This window comes from Phoxinus phoxinus (assembly GCF_949152265.1).
Source record: "Phoxinus phoxinus genome assembly, chromosome: 4".
Lineage (NCBI taxonomy): Eukaryota > Metazoa > Chordata > Actinopteri > Cypriniformes > Leuciscidae > Phoxinus > Phoxinus phoxinus.
The window spans coordinates 21,865,769-21,883,596 of record NC_136879.1 but is presented as its reverse complement, the minus strand read 5'-3'; the positions used below and the strand labels follow the sequence as shown (position 1 = coordinate 21,883,596).

At 36.7% G+C, this 17,828-nt stretch overlaps 2 protein-coding genes across 4 annotated transcripts; both read left to right on the top strand.

Annotated features, from left to right (window-relative positions):
* The first annotated feature begins 2,882 nt into the window (after nucleotides 1–2,882).
* Nucleotides 2,883–6,587, top strand: LOC306997659 (lysosomal thioesterase PPT2-like). Its single transcript, XM_079611018.1, has 8 exons — nucleotides 2,883–3,232; nucleotides 3,814–3,967; nucleotides 4,098–4,193; nucleotides 4,288–4,395; nucleotides 4,494–4,577; nucleotides 4,685–4,769; nucleotides 5,586–5,640; nucleotides 5,750–6,587. Exons 1-8 carry the CDS (start codon nucleotides 3,074–3,076, stop codon nucleotides 5,891–5,893), a joined length of 885 nt encoding a protein of 294 aa, XP_079467144.1. The 5' UTR covers nucleotides 2,883–3,073; the 3' UTR covers nucleotides 5,894–6,587.
* Nucleotides 6,588–7,116: 529 nt separating this feature from the next.
* Nucleotides 7,117–17,498, top strand: LOC306996417 (uncharacterized protein). 3 transcript variants are annotated; one of them, XM_079608871.1, is made up of 12 exons: nucleotides 7,117–7,266; nucleotides 8,100–8,236; nucleotides 8,582–8,772; nucleotides 8,997–10,021; nucleotides 10,101–10,253; nucleotides 11,924–11,998; nucleotides 12,087–12,203; nucleotides 13,457–13,606; nucleotides 13,877–14,044; nucleotides 14,137–14,328; nucleotides 16,133–16,324; nucleotides 16,421–17,498. In XM_079608871.1, the coding sequence occupies exons 3-12, from the start codon at nucleotides 8,598–8,600 to the stop codon at nucleotides 16,523–16,525; spliced, it is 2,352 nt and encodes a 783-aa protein (XP_079464997.1). In that variant the 5' UTR covers nucleotides 7,117–7,266; nucleotides 8,100–8,236; nucleotides 8,582–8,597; the 3' UTR covers nucleotides 16,526–17,498. The 3 variants fall into 3 exon arrangements, with proteins under 3 accessions (XP_079464997.1, XP_079464999.1, XP_079464998.1); XM_079608872.1 differs by having other exon boundaries at nucleotides 7,188–7,331; XM_079608873.1 differs by lacking the exon at nucleotides 8,100–8,236 and having other exon boundaries at nucleotides 7,141–7,266.
* Nucleotides 17,499–17,828: the final 330 nt, after the last annotated feature.

The window sequence follows — 17,828 nt, the reverse complement described above, 5'->3', positions numbered from 1 at the left end:
AACTCTTTCCATCGAGTCCTGAGATTTGAATCCTTTCATGTCAGAATACAAGTCTAGCATAAAGCGTGAAGAGCACCAGATGTTTTCTTCTGCTTACAATAAATCAACATATTTTCAGGTGGACGTGTTAATACGGATAAGCATAACACATGCACTTGATATTAGCTTATAATAGCTTAATATGACACAATATATAATGTTTTAAAGCGCACAATTATTTTCAGTGAACATTTGTGAACATTTACATTTTCAGGGTTACATTTGTGCCACAAATTATGGGATTCTATTTGTGCCAAAAATGAGTCGACTGCTTTGTGCTTTGTAGGCTACTATAGATTTGTCCTCATCAAAAGTCATTGCTTGGTCAGATAAAATATGTTGATGTGTATGTTCTCTGGATATCATATTGTTCTTGTTCTGTCGTCTGTGCTGCAGTTTTGATCTGTTATCTTGGTTTGTCATCCTTACTATGTAACCTGTTTCAAACGTGTACAGATGCAGACCTCACGCACATCTGTCAAATTAAAAGCAAAGTAGGTTTACAAAATAATTCCATTGATGTGAGAAGGTTATTAGAGCCAGGGGGATACCTATAGCTCTTATAACAAGACGACATTACAAAAAAGCAAGCTGGCAGTAAGGACGACAGAATAGGACGACTGTTAAGATGACAGTAATGACGACAAGATAACAAGAGGACAGTAAGGACAACAGAGCAAGATTACAGGATGACAGTAATGACGACAAAACAACAGAGAGGATGACAGAACAGTACGACAGTAAGCACAATAAAGCAAGACGACTAAACAAATCGACATAAACAAAGAACATACACATAAACATACTAGTTTATCTGAAAAAGTAGGAACAATACAGTAAGGACGACAGAACAATACGAAACAGAAAACATACACATCAACATTTACTAATTTATCTGAACAACTAAGCAATGTCTGTTGACAAGAACAAATAACTTTTTTGGCAGAACTGAAACCTCATAGGTCTTGACTGCATTGCATGTTCCACATCACTTGACTTCATCAACACTAATCAGACAGGTGTAAAGTCTAGGGGTCAGAAAGTAAAAGTCCTGCCATATGTTTATTCCACCCATGAACTCACTAATTCACTAATTAGTTATTCTATCTCCTGGCTGAAAAACTGTGCTAATTAGCAAATCCAGGTGATTGGAACAAAATACTGAGGGGAGGATTTTTTCTTTCTGAACCTGGACACACCATGGAAATAATATATTTTTATCTTATTGGTTCTTTTGCTGTTGTAGGCTGCAAGGACCATATACGAAATAACTGAAATTATTGTCATGTTTTATTATCTAAAGAAAGCACATACTCTCTTTCTCCCGCTCTCTCTCCGACTCAAATGCACAACCATACACGTGTTGTCAGCGCTGCTCTGGCTATTTGATCAGAATAATAATTTAACAACTAAATTACCACATGGTCTCACAACAGGGTTCGGCAGCAGCATCTCTAGCGAAACTGTAAGTTTAACTGCTTCAAGAACAGCGCCGTTATTACCTTGTGAGAAATTGATGTCGCTTTTTTTTTTTAAGTTAAACTATTTTACTGATAAAATCATCAGAGCAGCACTGACAACACATTTCTGTGTGAGAGTGTGTCCATACTGTGTGCATTTGAGTGTGAGAGAGAGCAGGAGAAACCGAGTATGTGCAAAAAAACGTGGAAATAATTTGTAGTTTTTATCCATTGTCTACTATATTTATGGGCTTGGTCAGTGTTGTTGTGGGTTTTGGTTTTATTTGTAGTCTGTAGGACCTTTAAAATAACTGAAATAATTTAGTGAAGTGATATGAAACTGCCTGGAACTACTTTAGCCGTGCGTTTCCCTAAAAATAATTGCAATTTTCAGCATCATTACTCCAGTCTTCGGTGTCACATGATCCATCAGAAGTCATTCTAATATGATGATTTGATGCTCAAAAAAAACAACATTCATTATGATTATCAATGTTGAAAACAGTTGTGTACAACTGTTGTGTACAAAATAATATTTTGTAACATTATAATGTCTTTACTGTAACTTTTGATCAATTAAATTAATCCTTGATGAATAAAAGTATGGATTTATTTGATTTATTTCCCCCAAAAAATAAAATAACATTTCTTACTGACACTAAATTTTTTTGAACAGTAGTGTTTAGTGTTACAAAAGCTTTCTATTTCACATAAATGCTGTTCTTTTGAACTTTCTACTCATCAAAAGAATCTTGAAATAAAAATGTAAATAACGGTTTTCAACATTGATAACAATGAGAAATGTTTCTTGATCATCAAATCAGCATATTATAATTATTTCTGAAGAATCATGTGACACTGAAGACTGGAGTAATGATGCTGAAAATTCAGCTTTATCATCACAGGAATAAATTACACTTTACTATATTCACATAGAAAACAGCTGTTTTAAATTGTAAAAATATTTCACAACATTACTGTTTTTTTGTATTTTTAATCAAATAAATGCAGCCTGGTTGAGCAGAACAGAAGATACTTTTTTTTTTTTTTTTTTTTTTTTACATAAAGAAATCTTACCGACCCAAAACTTTTGAACGGCAGTGTATTTTGCAAACAATGTTCAATATACTCATGAGGAATGTATTTTCAGTCTTATGGATGACAAGTAGCTTTCGATATAATAATATAGATGTAGCCTAATGCTCAACAAAGTTTGAAAAACTGCTGGCTCTTGGATTGCATTAAAAAAAAGGTAATACACAATGTGAAGCATTCTCTTGTAATAATAATGTGAAATGTTTTTCTTTCATTTCTTCAGTTAAACCACATCAACTGATTAGACAGGAAGAGGTCTATAAAAGCATCACCTAACCCTGACAAAACATCACATGCGGAACAACGTATATTTATAAACGCCTGAGACAAGCGAGGCTCAAATCTTTTGGCAGAACTTGACATGCACTGTTAGAACAGTCTACTTGGATGCCAAATATAATTTTGGTCAATTAAAATAAATATTTGGTTTCAGTTTATAGATTTTTGTGATCGTGAGACATTGTAGTTTGGAGTACCTCATGGGGGGATTGATGACGAGTGATGGCTGCAGACCATGTGTTATTATATGTGCTTTATTACTGCTGTCCTCCGTCATAGGATACAGACCAGTAATTATTGTTCACGGGATATTTGATGGACCCAAACAGTTCGAGATGTTGGCGAAATTTATCAATCAGGTAGGCTAAGATATCTATCTATCTATCTATCTATCTATCTATCTATCTATCTATCTATCTATCTATCTATCTATCTATCTATCTATCTATCTATCTATCTATCTATCGCAATCTATTGAAATATATCTATCTATTGAAATAAATGCTCTTCTATTTTTAATTAGTTTAACTACACACAATTAAACTGCATTTTATTTGCATAACATTTTTGCTATGCAATCTTTTACAGTATATACAATATTTTGTGAAATGTGTGTGTGTGTGTGTGTGGGAGGGGAGGAGAGGGGGGGGGGGGTTAAGAAACATAAATGCTCTTCTATTTTTTTATATATTACATTTCTCATTTCCAAAAAAATCCTCTATAAAACATACAATAAAACGACATAAAACTTGCATAACATTTGAATGGGAAAATGCTGGGTCAAAAACAGAAGAAAAAAAACACCTATCTTATTAAAATCACAATCTAAGGTTTGAGTTGCATAACCGTTTTTCGGTTTCACATCACCACACTTAGTGCGCATTGTTCTCCTTTTTTATACCTAAGTTGAAACTCACTAACTTCTCTTTTCACTTCTTAGTCTCACCCAGGTACCAATGTGACCACAATAGCCCTGTACGACTACATTGCCAGTATGAAGCCACTGTGGCAACAGGTAGATAGCTTCAGAGAGGCCATCAGACCCATCATGAAGAGCGCTGGAGATGGTGTTCATCTCATATGCTTCTCACAAGGTCATCAAAACTCATTAATCTAATCATAAGCTGTTTGTTATAACAATTTTTTTTGTAACAATATAAAAATATTTACTGTCACTTTCGATAAATTTAATGTGTCCTTGCCGAACCAAAAAAATGTTCCCAGGTGGTTTGATATGTCGAGGAGTGCTTGCTACCCTTCCTACACACAATGTCCACTCTCTGATATTCTTGTCTTCACCAATAGCTGGCCAGTACGGAGGTCAGTCAAATCCTCCCTAAACTGCACACCGTCCACAACATCTGTTTTCTCTAAAGAAACACATTAATAAAGTGCTTTGTCCATGCTTCCACAGATTCGAATTATTTGAAATACTTTTTCCCTAAATTCCTCAAGTCAAGACTGTACTATTTTTGTTACACTACACATGGACAAAAAATATCTATCTGCAACTACTGGAATGGTAAGCAGATGTGTCACTTTCATGCAACAATTTGTTCAGTTCTGCATTTCATTTGATTTACAGAGAATCTTGTTCTTTGCCTTTGCCTCTCTGTATAGATCCACACCAAAGAGAGAGATACTTGAAGAGCAGCAACTATCTGGCTCCACTCAATGGAGAGATAGAGCATGCCAATTTAACAGGTAATTTAAGATGACACTATTATATGTGCAACTCAGATGGTTATTTGTGCACTTTCAGTTCAGTGGCCTTGAGTCATGTTGTGTTGTGTGCTTCTGTTCCCTGTCAGCGTGGCGAGACAGCTTCCTGCGCATAGAGACACTGGTGCTGATCGGCGGACCAGATGACGGCGTTATTACACCATGGGAGTCAAGGTCTCTGCATCAGTGTTATTATCATTTTGAATGAGCTTTTGTTTTTATATTCTTAGTTTTCATGTTAATATTAGTTTATTTTTCTAGTTGTTTCATGATGTATTTATTATTATTATTATTTTTAATATTGCTATAGGTTTAACGGGATAGTTCACCCAAATATTATGTCATAATTGTATCATATTTTAAACTTCTTTCTTCTGTTGAACACAAAAGAAGATATTTTGAAGAATGTCGGTAACCAAACAGTTGAACTGACTTGTATGGACAAATATACGATGGAAGTCAATGGGGGAGCATCCACTTTTTTGGACACCAACATTCTTCAAAATATCTCCCTTTGTGTTCAGCAGAAGACAGAAACACATGCAGGTTTGGAACAACATAAGGGTGAGTAAAGTGAGTAAGGGTGAGTAAATGATGACAGAATTTTCATTTTTGGGTGAACTATCCCTTTAATTTATTTCAGTTTTCATTTAGTTCAAAGCCAACGTTTCTATTATTTCAGCTTTATTTATCAATTACTAGAACTGTTTTAAATAGTTTTATAGTTCATATACAGTATATCATCACATGATATTGAGCATCTAACGTTTATCAGAGTTACGTGCCGCTAAAGGGTTAACCTGTGTCAGTTCAGCCGACTGGAATGAATGTGAGAAATATTTAGAGTGGCGTTTGAACTTTAAAAGGTCTTAGGATTATGTGGTGCCTTTTTAAAAGCATGTTTGCCATTTCTAAAATGTAGGTCCTGAATAAAAACATACTCGGCCGTTTCATATCTTTTTACTGTTTATCTCTTTTTTCCCCCCACAGTATTTTTGGGTTTTATGACAGTAATGAAACGGTGGTTGAGATGGAAAAGCAGGATGTGAGTGATTCTGGTCATTTTCAAGGCAACATTAATTTGTTTAAGTTGTTCATGGTTTGTATTTGCCAGTGCGTTTTAGTAATCTTAACCATTTCCAACTCTCCCCCAGTGGTATCTAAGAGATGCTTTTGGCCTGAAAACATTAAACTCAAAAGGAGCTGTGGTCAAGTGTGTCGTCCCTGGTGTTCACCATACGTCCTGGCATTCAAACCTCACAGTCTACCAGAATTGCATAGACAAGTGGCTCACCTAATCTACAGAGACAGAAACAAACTGATGGCCTCGCATGCATGCGCACAATCCTGAATGTAATCATGTCTTGTGCAGATTATTATTGTACTCTTGTTAATCACCTAAAATAGTTTATTTTGCTTATAACAGAATGTGATATTTTATTATCTGTGTGATTTTCTGCATTTTATGTAAAATCAGTTTGAATATTGTGAGCAGATTATATGTTTTCTAATTTATAGAGATACTACAGGACTAATATTTTGTTTAATAAATTATTAAATTGTTATAAAAAAGTATAATGATTGCAAGAAAATGTGTGTGTGTTCATATATTAGTACCGGTCAAAAGATTGGAAAACATTACTTTACTGGAAACATTATTTTAATGTTTTTGAAAGAAGTCTCTTATGCTCATCTAGCCTGCATTTATTTGATCAAAAATACAGAAAAAGACAAAGAAATTGTGAAATATTATTACAATTTAAAATAATGGTTCTATTTAAATATACTTTAAAATATAATTTATTTCTGTGATGCAAATTTGAAATTTCAGCATCTGTTATTCCAGTCTTCAGTGTCACATGACCCTTCAGAAATCATTCTAATATGATGATTTGATACTCAGTTTTATCACTGTTGGGAACAGTTGTGATGATTAATATTTTTTTGGAACCTATGATACTTTTTTCAGGATTCATTAATGAATAAAAAGTTAATAATAACTTTTTTCCCTTTTTTTCTTTTCTTATTTTCTAACGATATAAATCTTCACTATCAATTTTTATCAATTTAACACATCCTTGTTGAATAAAAGTATTACTTTCTTTCAAAAAAAAAAGAAAGAAAAAAATGACTGACCCCAAACTTTTGAACAGTAGAATAGTCTATATTTTTACACAAGATTTCTATTTTAAATAAATGCTGTTCTTTTTTCTTTCTTTTTTTACTTTTAATTAATCAAAGAATCCTGAAAAAAGTATCACTGGTTATAAAAAAATATTAAGCAGCACAACTGTTTCCAACATACTAAATAAGCATATTAGAATATTTTTTGAAGGATCATGTGACACTGAAGAGTAATGATGACGAAAATGTAGTGTTGCATTGCATACAGAAATAAATTAGGATATTTTATAATATTCAAATAGAAAACCATTATTTTAAATTGTAATAATATTTCACCAAATAATTTTCTGTATTTTTGAATATACATAGTTAAATCTCGTCTGTAATGCGCATGGTTGCAAACAGCTGGAGTGCGCCACGCAGCTGCGGCTTGAACAGGTATTTATGATGACGTCAGCAAGGTAGAGTGGGCGCGCGGCGACTGCCACTCCGGTTCGGACGCGCGAGAGCTCCTGTTCGAGACCGAGGAAACACTTCCTGAGCCTCGGTAAGCGACTTAATCTCTACTTTTGCGATTGTAGTGGGATATTGTCGATTCTCGCAACTTATCAGGTCAGTTGACGACTGTGTTGAAGAGTTGTTTGGTCTATCATATCATGTTTTGTCCTCTGCAGGGTCATTCTGACATTTCGTGAAGCCAAAAGTCAGTTTCGCGTTCATATCAGCTGCGGTTAAAGCGCTCTGATAGAGGTTTAAACACATTTTTGAATGAGCACACGAGAGTAAAACAGGGTCGCTGAGATTAGTCATCGTGTGGAAAGTTCTCTGCCAACGCGTCACTTTTTTTTTACATAATTTATGTTTTCAATCTGCGCCTTGAATTGAACGCGCTCGTGCTAGGCTTTCATAGATTTGATTTAACGTAATAGTTCACCCAAAAATGAAAATACTGTCATCATTTATTCATCTGAAGTTGTTCCAAACCTCTGTTCTTCTGTTTTGTGAAACAGATCGCAATGTTAGGCAGACTGACAGCCACAGTCACTCACTGTTCACTTTCATTGAATGGGGGGGGAAAGTGGCTGTCAGTCAGTCCCTAACATTGTGTAGTTTGACATTTCCTTTTGGCTTCCAAGGAAGCAAGTCATACAGGTTTCTAAAAACATGATGAGAGTTAATTATTGTGATGATTTTTTTTCAATTTGGGTGAACTAACCTAGTGTGGCATCCACTTAAATTCTTCATCAGGTTTGTTTTAGAAAGCATTTTTACACACACAAAAAAAATCTTTGAGGTAAATTATCAGATTTTAAAGTGTGTGTGTGTGCGCGTTTGTTTGTTTGTGTGTGTGTGTGTGTGTGTGTGTGTGTGTGTGTTTAGTGCTCAAGGCCAGTGTCCCAGCCCATGTAAACATTGACTGTCATTAGGGGAGAGTGGGCTGTCATTCACTGGATCCACCCCAGCCAAAGGACAACCGTGAACAACCATACAATACAATTACTGACAGATTTACTCAGGTGTGTAGAGTATATAAACGGTGCTAGAGTGCTTTAAAAGCACTCAGTTGGAAGTATCATGCTGTATACTGTAATTTTGTAAATTATTATTTTATCCCCATGGGACACTCAAGGAGAATTTCGAAGAATGTTTACGCTTATGTCGTTTATCATGACATATTTATCATGATTATTATTTTGGGGTGATTATTTTCCTTTAAATTATTATTTACCTTATACCAGATCATTGCCTTGGCTTCATCCACTGGCACCCATTGTGCATTTATTTTTTTCGGAATGCTTTAGTCAAAATCTTGATATGTATTTATTTATTGTTTGATTTTTATAGTTTGTTTATTATTATAGGGCACCTGCTGTATTTATGATGACTACACGAGGTAAAAGTGAAGGATGCCGCATCTGTGGGAATGACCTGCAGGGTAACCAGCGGCGATGGTTGTATGCAGGTCAGAACAGAAAGGGGGCACAACCTCAGACCCCAACAGACTTTTCTAGAAAGGGAAGCTTGCCCAGATCAGCACAAAGCAGCCCATGGGGTATGAACTGCAGAGCACATTTCCAAACACTACATTTGTTTGTTTACTGAATCATTTTTAAAATGCTATTAAATTAAACCGAAGGGGAAAATGCATATTGCTGCATAATTCATTTGTGACGCTATTAGAGTATTGTTTAGGTTTTATAATCTGATTTTTTTTTTAAAGATGATATTGCATATTTAAATATAATTATGTACCTGTTTTTAATTTTTTAACTCTAGGCAGCACTTTATCTCTCAGCTCCTCCCGTTCGCTCTCGAATTCTCGCGGCCATCTCACCCCTACGAAAGGAATCGACCTGCTCAGTGTGCTGACACACATATTAGAGCAGCCTGTACCACGCGGGGCCGGTCAGGGGGAGTTTTTGTGTGGCAAGTGTGTGTCCGTTCTGGAGCAAGTTTTCAAGTTCGACACCGTTATCGCCCGAGTCCGAGTGCTGTCGAGTGAGAGACTCCAGAAACTCACTCAGGAAAGGGACAAGATTAGGCGATGGGTGCGAAGCATGTACGATCAGCGCCACTCTGTTAGTTCGAAGAGAAAAGAAAGCTCCAGTGAGGATGAAGGGGACAGGAAGGATTCGGTAGGGGAAGGATACCGAGAAATCCTGAGGGACAACATGGCCCTCTCCGAGTACGAATGGTGGTCCGAGAAAGCCGAGTCGTGTCCGTATTATAGGAAAACGGGGAAACGGTGTCATCAGGGCAAGAAGTGTGAGTGTTGTGACTCCTTGAGGGTTTCCGACTCGGACTACGAGTCCGTTTGTGGGATTCCACGTCACTTGCCCGATCAAGCCTTCACGCCTTTGGGCCTCTCTCGAGACAAATCCAGCAGCATGCCCCTTCATTGGTTGAGCGTGCCATCCGTCAGATCAAGCCCCGCCTCGCTGTCTGGTTCCTGTCTTTCTTTGCGATCTCGATCCCGCACTACCTCCATCCAATCGCTGGACTCAATAGACGGCACTGATGCGCTTGATTGGCAAGAGGAGCATTCGGCCATTATAGACACCGTTTTCAAAGAGTTGAGGGGAATCGAAGGAAAGCCGGTAAGGTCACCTGCTGGAAGTCGCATTCCCGTGTTGGACAGAGCGGACGTGCAGAATGGGAAGGATGAGGTAGATCTGAAAGCAGGGTTAGTGAGGGTCCTACATTTCGGAGAGGGGGACAATGGGACGGAGGATGAGTTTGAAGAAGAGAACAACGACATCCTGACCGAGCTGAAAGATGACTTTATGCCACTACAAAGAGAGGTGAGGACTGTTTTATAAAAATATTCAACCTCTTTTTTTTTTATACCTAGCCGTTCATTTTTATCTCGCTTTTCTTTAGATGTCTACAGTTAGGGTGCATCTTGCTGTGAAGCAGTTGCGTGAGCAACTTGTTCAAGCGCAGAATCGCATCAGAACTCTTGAGGCTCAGCTCAGGGAGACCAACACACCTGCAACCGAAGCTCCTGCCAAGCAGTTGAAGTCTCCGCAAGTGGTGAGTGAGACGGGGCAGGCATAATTATGTTTAATGGCATGGTGCACTGAAGTGTGCACTGTGAGCATTGTGTTTTGGAGACTTAGCACAGCACGCCTGAGACACACCCTCTCCTGATCTTTCTGTTGACTTTTTGTTTTCACATTTGGTTTCAAATGATGCCTTATATAGGGCATATTACAGAAGGTGTGTGTTTTTAAAAAGACACCTCCACACCTCCGCCAAGAATCTTCCCAAACCAGAGGAGTTTGCCCTGGGCTTTAGTTGCCGTTTCTTTCATAACAGGTTTTACAGCTGCTGCATTTTGATGTGCTTCTCTCTTTAAGCCTTAATCATGTATTAAATTATATTTTTCAGCTAAATCATCAAGAGTGAATTCATAAAAGTGGTCCAGACACTTTTTAAGCCATTTTAAGAATTTCATTGCATTAGATGACAAAATATCAAATTTAATTTGATCAAATGTATTTGATCAAATTTATTTTAAAGAGAGAACGCACCTTCAAGTAAAATGTTTCATAAAAATACATTTGTAAGGATAAAACAGTACGTTGTTAACAATATGTAAACTGAAATAAAGCAGAATATTAATATTAGATAAAAAAATTGCATGACAATTAGAAATGTTGCCTTGGCAGCAAAAAAGTTTTAAGTTGAAAAAAATTACAAAAATACATTACATAATACATAAAACTGAAAAATGACAAAAGCATATAGCAAAACGACTAAAATGAAAACTAAAAAAATAAAAGCTAACTCAAAATATTAATAAATATTATGTAAATAATAGTAAAATAACACTGCATAGAAGTATTTGGACCCGTTGTTAAAGCCAAACAATATATTCATAGTGATGAACTACACCTGTTCTTTTGGGACACCTGTGTGACCTGAGGAGAACTGAGGGTGAGGGTACGTTTACACGGAAACAATGTACTAAAACCGGAAACGTTTTTCCTTTGCGTTTTTCGTGTACAGATGACAACGTTGTCAAACCAATCCCCATTCACACTGATCCTTGAAACGACTAAAACACTGTATTATGCTGCCAGGCCAGTTGGTGGCGATGTCACTTTTTGCTGTTTACATGGATATGATAACGGGATCATTTTCAAAAACTAGCACGTTTTCAAAAGTTCGTGTTTTCAGGCCCCAAAACACGGTTGTCCTGTAAATGGACGGCAAATACGCATTGTGTTTACCGTTTTTAGCTGAAAGTGGTGTCATGTAAACGGCCCCTGACTTCATACATCAACTAAAAATCACCTTGACATCAGTTGTTTACAATTAATTGCCTCAGAAGAGAGAAGTTAGTTCTGAGAAACACTAGCAGCATTTGCTTATAGATACATTTGATGTGTTGTTATATACCGGTAATGCAATGAATTAAGTGTGACATAAGTGTCCAAATACTTTAACCACTCTCTTATGATCTACCTTAATTCGGCATTTTACAGAGGGCTGTAATTTCACAGCACTGGTACATTCTGGGTTGAGTCTATTGAATTGTTGCTCTCTAGTGTGAGGTGATAGCAGTTATATAACACTAGTGGAATGCAGTCACAATGCCATGAACTGTCCTGTCCCTCAGGCATGACATGGAGTCATTTTGCTAGGAATGATGCCAGTTTGTGAGACTAATACCTATCTGATCTGTTTTGGCAATACAGACCAGTTTGAAGAATAAAAATGACCTCATAGAGAGTCTCAGCCAATCACTACACAGCAGAGAGAACGTAATCCAGGTGGGTCCTGTATTGATGAACTCATTATAGATTCAGGATGAAACCGATTGTGTGGAGGTCAGTGAACTGTGTGCTCTCCTCTCTTCAGGAATGTGTGACTTTGATCCAGACGCTGTGTGCTGAGCAGGGAGTGGAATCAGAGGACACCGACAAACTCATCAAAAAACTGGCCAGTGCAGTGACTGATGCACGCAGTGAACGTGAGGTGAGGTCTGGCGTGATGATGGGCATGGGATTTGTAAATGAAGACTGCTCAGACTTCTGTTGTTCCCAAATTAAGCCAATTATAATCACTATAGACCAACCCTAATCGTTTAATAAAATTTGTGGCATTATTTAAAAGTGAATGAAAGCATTATTTAGTCACTTTATGAGCCAATTGTCCTCTTAAACTTCATCCTATAATAAAAAATAGTAATAATAAATATTGCATACAAATAATAATAAAAACATTTATTATCATTTATTTATTATTGTTTTATTTTGTATTTATTTAAATTGTATATGCATGCACTACTGTTCAAACGTTTCAGGTTAATATGACTTTTTAAAACGAATTAATGCTTTTATTCAGCAAGGCTGCATTAATTATTTGATCAAAAGTGACCGTAAACACAAAAGTGTCTTTCATATTGCTGTTCTTTTGAACTTTCTATTAATCTAAGAATCTTGGGGGAAAAAAGGATCACAGCTTCCACAAAAATATTCAGCAGCACAACTGTTTTCAACACTGATAGTCACCAAATCATATAAGAATGATATCTGAAGGATCATGTGACAATGAAGAATGCTGAAAATGCAGCTTTGCCATCACAATAATAAATTACATTTTAAGTAGGCAATAAGGTGAAGCGGAGTGCCTGCAACCCCTTCATCTGTGACTTATTCACGATACAGCACTAGCCTCGAGTACCTTATTGCTTTTATAAAACTGTTACCACACAATACAAATATTAATGCCGAAAAATATGTATCTATGTATGTAAATATGTATCACATATGTTCCATAGTTCTTCTACTTTATTATCGTGAATAAAATACAGCTATTGACCAATCAGAATCAAGGATTGGAACTAACCGTTTTATAAAATAGAACACGGTTACTTAAACTTGCAGTAATATTTCACAACATTTAATGTTTTACTATATTTGATCAAATAAATACAGTCAAGAGACTTTTTTCAAAAACATTTTTGAAAATCTTACTGACTTAGGACCATCATTTTATGCAGTTTTAAGCTGGTGATTTTACCCTTACAAATATAGCAAAAGTACACAGTGTGAGCATACAGTGAAGCTCTGGCTAACACACCCAATTTTGGCTGGGTCACTGTGTGTGGGATAATTAACTTAGTAAATGAGCACTTCATGTTTGCTTCAAATGAAGTCCAGGAAATGCTGGACGCACGTGCAGTCCATAGTTCCTCTATTTTATTTCAACGTTCATGTTTTAATCAGGCAGTCTTGGAGACTCAGCTGTCAGATGTAAGCGAGAGAGAGAAAGCCCTGGAGAAACAGCTGCAGGCCGTAAGGGACGCGGGCAGAGAGCGAGACCGAGACCTCATCACACTCAACACTGTGCTCCAGTGTAACCAGGATGTTATTAATGTGAGTTAAACAAACAGTGCGGTAATTCAACAGTACACACATATGTTTACTTAATCACTTGGTTAGTGCCTGCTGCTGTTATACATGACTGCTGTACATTTGTTAGTAAATGACTCTTTGATGGCTCTTATACAGAAAACAGAGCTCTCAAAGAGCAATAGTTTTAATGGTTTGCATTGTGAACAAATAAATTAAGTCATTAAATGGTGAAAATGATTCAGTTTTCAACTTTATTTGAGAATAAAATCAGTGTTTTGTATCTTCAAATAGCACCTGCGTGTAGAGCTTGGAGAGCGAGAGCGAGCCCAACAGGAGATGATGAAAGAATGGGAAGTGTGGAAAGAGAGAGATTCAGCCCTGACTGCACTGGGGAAGGATAACCAAGACTATATTTCCCAGCTAAAGGAGGCACTCGAGAGTTCATGCAGAGATGTGCAGGTGGATGTGGTGTAAACTCGCCTCTCTTGCAATTGATTTACGGTAGTTAATGTATAATTTCCAGTAGTTAACTATTCACTGTTTCTTCATAGGCACTGTCAGACTCTCTGATTGGACGGGGGTTGGAAGGGGGAGGAGCTGAGTCTGGATTGGTTAATCAGCTGCGAGAGAAAGAAGCTCTGCTGGTGGCGAGCTTCAGAGATAGAGAGGAGCTCAGCACCACCATGTTGCAGGAGATCTCAAGACTCTCCTCGGCCTTAACCGACGCTGAAAACCTCATACTGGTAACGTCTGATAAAATCATGTTTAATTTCCACAATTGTGACTTTTTCAACACTCATTGCCAATAATTTTTAGTGTGCTGAACATCTCCAAAACTTTCGACTTATCTATTTTGATACAACAGAAAAGCAATTGGGCCACCTGGTGGTGTGTACATGCATTGCTCTGGCCAATACCAGTAATTAGTGATGCATAGAAATAAAAAAAATAACTGAACCACTGAAATAGTTTTCATTTAGCCAAAAAGGAAACCGCTAATACATTTTTTTTTAATAATAAATGTATTAATCACATTTATTTAATTAACACTCAAATAAAAAATTAGTTGCATATAGACATTTAAGTTATAGATAAGGCATTTTATATATATTTTTATTATATAATTGTGTTATTACTGCAATTCATTGTTGAAATATAAACATTTAAACAGTGGCTGTTATAAAAACATGTTTTCATGACAGATTTATTCAAACATGCATTAAATAATGATAACAGGCTATATAAAAATTAGGGCTGTCCGTTAAACGCGTTATTAACGGCGTTAACGCAAACCCATGTTAACGGCGTCAATTTTTTTTATCGCGAGATTAACGCCTAGCAAACTTTGTAGTTTTTTTCACATGCTTTTGCAGCAACTAGTAACGTTATTAAAACTACAACGCCACACCGGATCTAGCTAGTCCAGAAACAAAACAACAGCACGCCGCACACACTTGTTTGGGCTTGCGAGCCGCCAAAGAGAGTGGACGAGAGGCGCAGCGCCGAGCCGAGCCGCGTCTAGCACAACTCGTCTTGCACATCGGACGCGCACTTTCTCCGTTTATGGCCAGCAATAAAAACGCAGAATGGCGCCGCCGGTGTGTGTGCACTCATAGAGAATAATGTGTTCGGATTTTAAATACGCGGCACTGCGCTTCTCGTCCGGTGTGCGACTGCGCCTCTTTAACGTTACGTTTTGAGTGGATGAATAATGAGCGCGAGACGCCGAAATGGAGGCCAATAACATTCTGAATGGAAAGTTTACTTTTAAAAAGTTGCCAAATGGGTTAGTTAACAAGACCAAAGTGATCTGTGTTTTTTGTCGTTGTGAACTGAGCTATCATCGCAGCACGTCCAGTCGGAAATACCACTTGATGGCAAGCACACACACACACACACACACACACACACACCGCATGATGCGATCTCAGCACTCTCGTCACGATCAGTAACGTTACCTCGTCAGTATTTCTGTCACCCTTTTATTGATGGAGGCAGTGTTACATTTTGTGAGAGATTATTTGCTCCAAGTGAGAATGAATTGAACAGTATATGCCAATCTTGTTTTCAATAAAAAACATTTGCACAAAGCAAGCCGATCCACTTTTCCATGTTGATAAGAGCATTAAAATGAGAAAAAATAATGGGACAAAAAGAAATCAAGAGACATTTAGAATAGATAAAAATGTGCGATTAATCGCGAGTTAACTGACATTAATGCGATTAATCGCGATTAAATATTTTAATCGTTTGACAGCCCTAATAAAAATATATTAAATATGTAATTTAGCCTATATATTTATAAAAATGCGCCTCAATTTAGTTATTTTCTCTAGCTATCTCACACCACATTAAAAGAGCATCACATTTATTGTTTAAATTACATTATAAAATATAAGAAATGTGAAGGCTAGGACTTTTTCATATCAAAACAGAGCACAAAATGATTGTGATTTATTGGATGGTAGGCACAATGAGAGTCCAAAGCAGTGCACTCTCAAGATCTGGTTTGTACGTCTTCATCAACATGCACCCATGTTCTTTCAGGACCAAAGAGACAATCACAAACGTGCCATCACTGCCCTCTCAGAGCAACTCAAAGACACACTTAAGGAGCTGCGAGAGAAAACCAAGGAGAAGAAGGAGGCTGAACTAGGGTGGAAGAAGGAAAATAAGGAGAGGGCTTTCGAGGAAGGAAAACTGAGGGACAATCTTCAGAAGAGAGATAAACTTATAGAGGTAAATAACCTGCCTCTGCTTACTGTAGCTGTGCACTGTACACTGTGAGCTCAAATTATAATTTGATGTGATATTTTTTTTGTTTGCCCTTCATAGCAAGTTCTTCTGGAGTTAGAGGAGCGGGATGGTGTGTTATCAGAGCTAAAGCAAAACATCTCTAGCAGACTTGGACCCAAGACAGCCTTCAAACACACACTGTGAGTGTGTGATTAAACGCATGCTGTGAGTTTAACGATGCTCTGTGAATACTGAACTGCACAATATATTGTTAATTGACTGCAATGTCTAAATTCTCTCAGATGCCTTTCAATTCGCTGCACTAAACTAACAGAAATGATGATCTGGTTCAGCTTCTGATCAAGTTAATAATTCTGTTCAATTCTTATGGTACCGGTAGTTCTCTAGTTTAGTCAAAGAATTTGAGACTATGTGGCTAATGTGTACAGTAGGTTGTGAATAGTGCCAATTGTATGTTCTGACAGATTGCTCAAAAATGAATTTTGGAAAGTTGAGGGCATATAATGAAATATTATTTTAGTTCTTATGAATTTATGATTGGTCCAGTGCCGTTTGCTTTAGTCATTTTGATTGAATAAAGCCATAAAATGTTCTGATTACTTCCCACACCGTCAGATTGTGGTTTCAAGATTTACATAGTTACACACACACGTGCCTTTTCAGCACTCATGCTTTGCTTATTAATAATTAATAAGCGCAATCCCTACAGCCTTTAATTGTTGTTGTTATTATTAAATGTTTAAATTGTTTTATTGATTATGGCTGCTGAATATGTCGAATGCTGCTTTTCTCTTATTGTTTGATTTACTGTATCTTTTCCCTCATGTTCTGTTCCACGTGATCTTATATTTGTCCTGTATTTATAAATGTTTTCTCATGTTGATTTGTTTTTGAGATGCAGTTATATTCCCAGTTGTTCCAGTGTAGGAAAATCTTTTTCACAGTAGAAGGATTTACAGACTGTCTGAAAAGGACATGCTTTTTTAATTTGCTTATTTTATTTGGGTAAGCTGGAATCCTCACAACTTGATGCATACCTCATAAATCACATTTAAAATGAAGCCTCCGGTTTGCAGCTCTTGAGGTTTTCTTTTATTAAAGGTTCTTTCTTGAGAACTCAGGGGTTTAATTGACAATAAAGCCTCAAATATCCAAATTGGTGTGCTTTGTGTGATCATTATGTCTCTGGAAAGCATCTGGACTTATTTATGGACGACTTCATATTAAACATTTCTAAAAAATATATATATATATATAAGTATATCTACTTCTACCATTAGTAATATAAGTGTATATATTTCCAATAGGTTTCTACATAATACTAATCCTTGAAATATATATATTTTTAAATACAGTATATTATTATACTTTTTTTTTAATTCTTAAGGTATATAGTTAAATAATTTGATTTTGATCAAAGTATGGGTTATTTGTTTGAATGTAAAATGCATTTAAATGTAATATTAATGCCAGGAGTGTAGTGTGT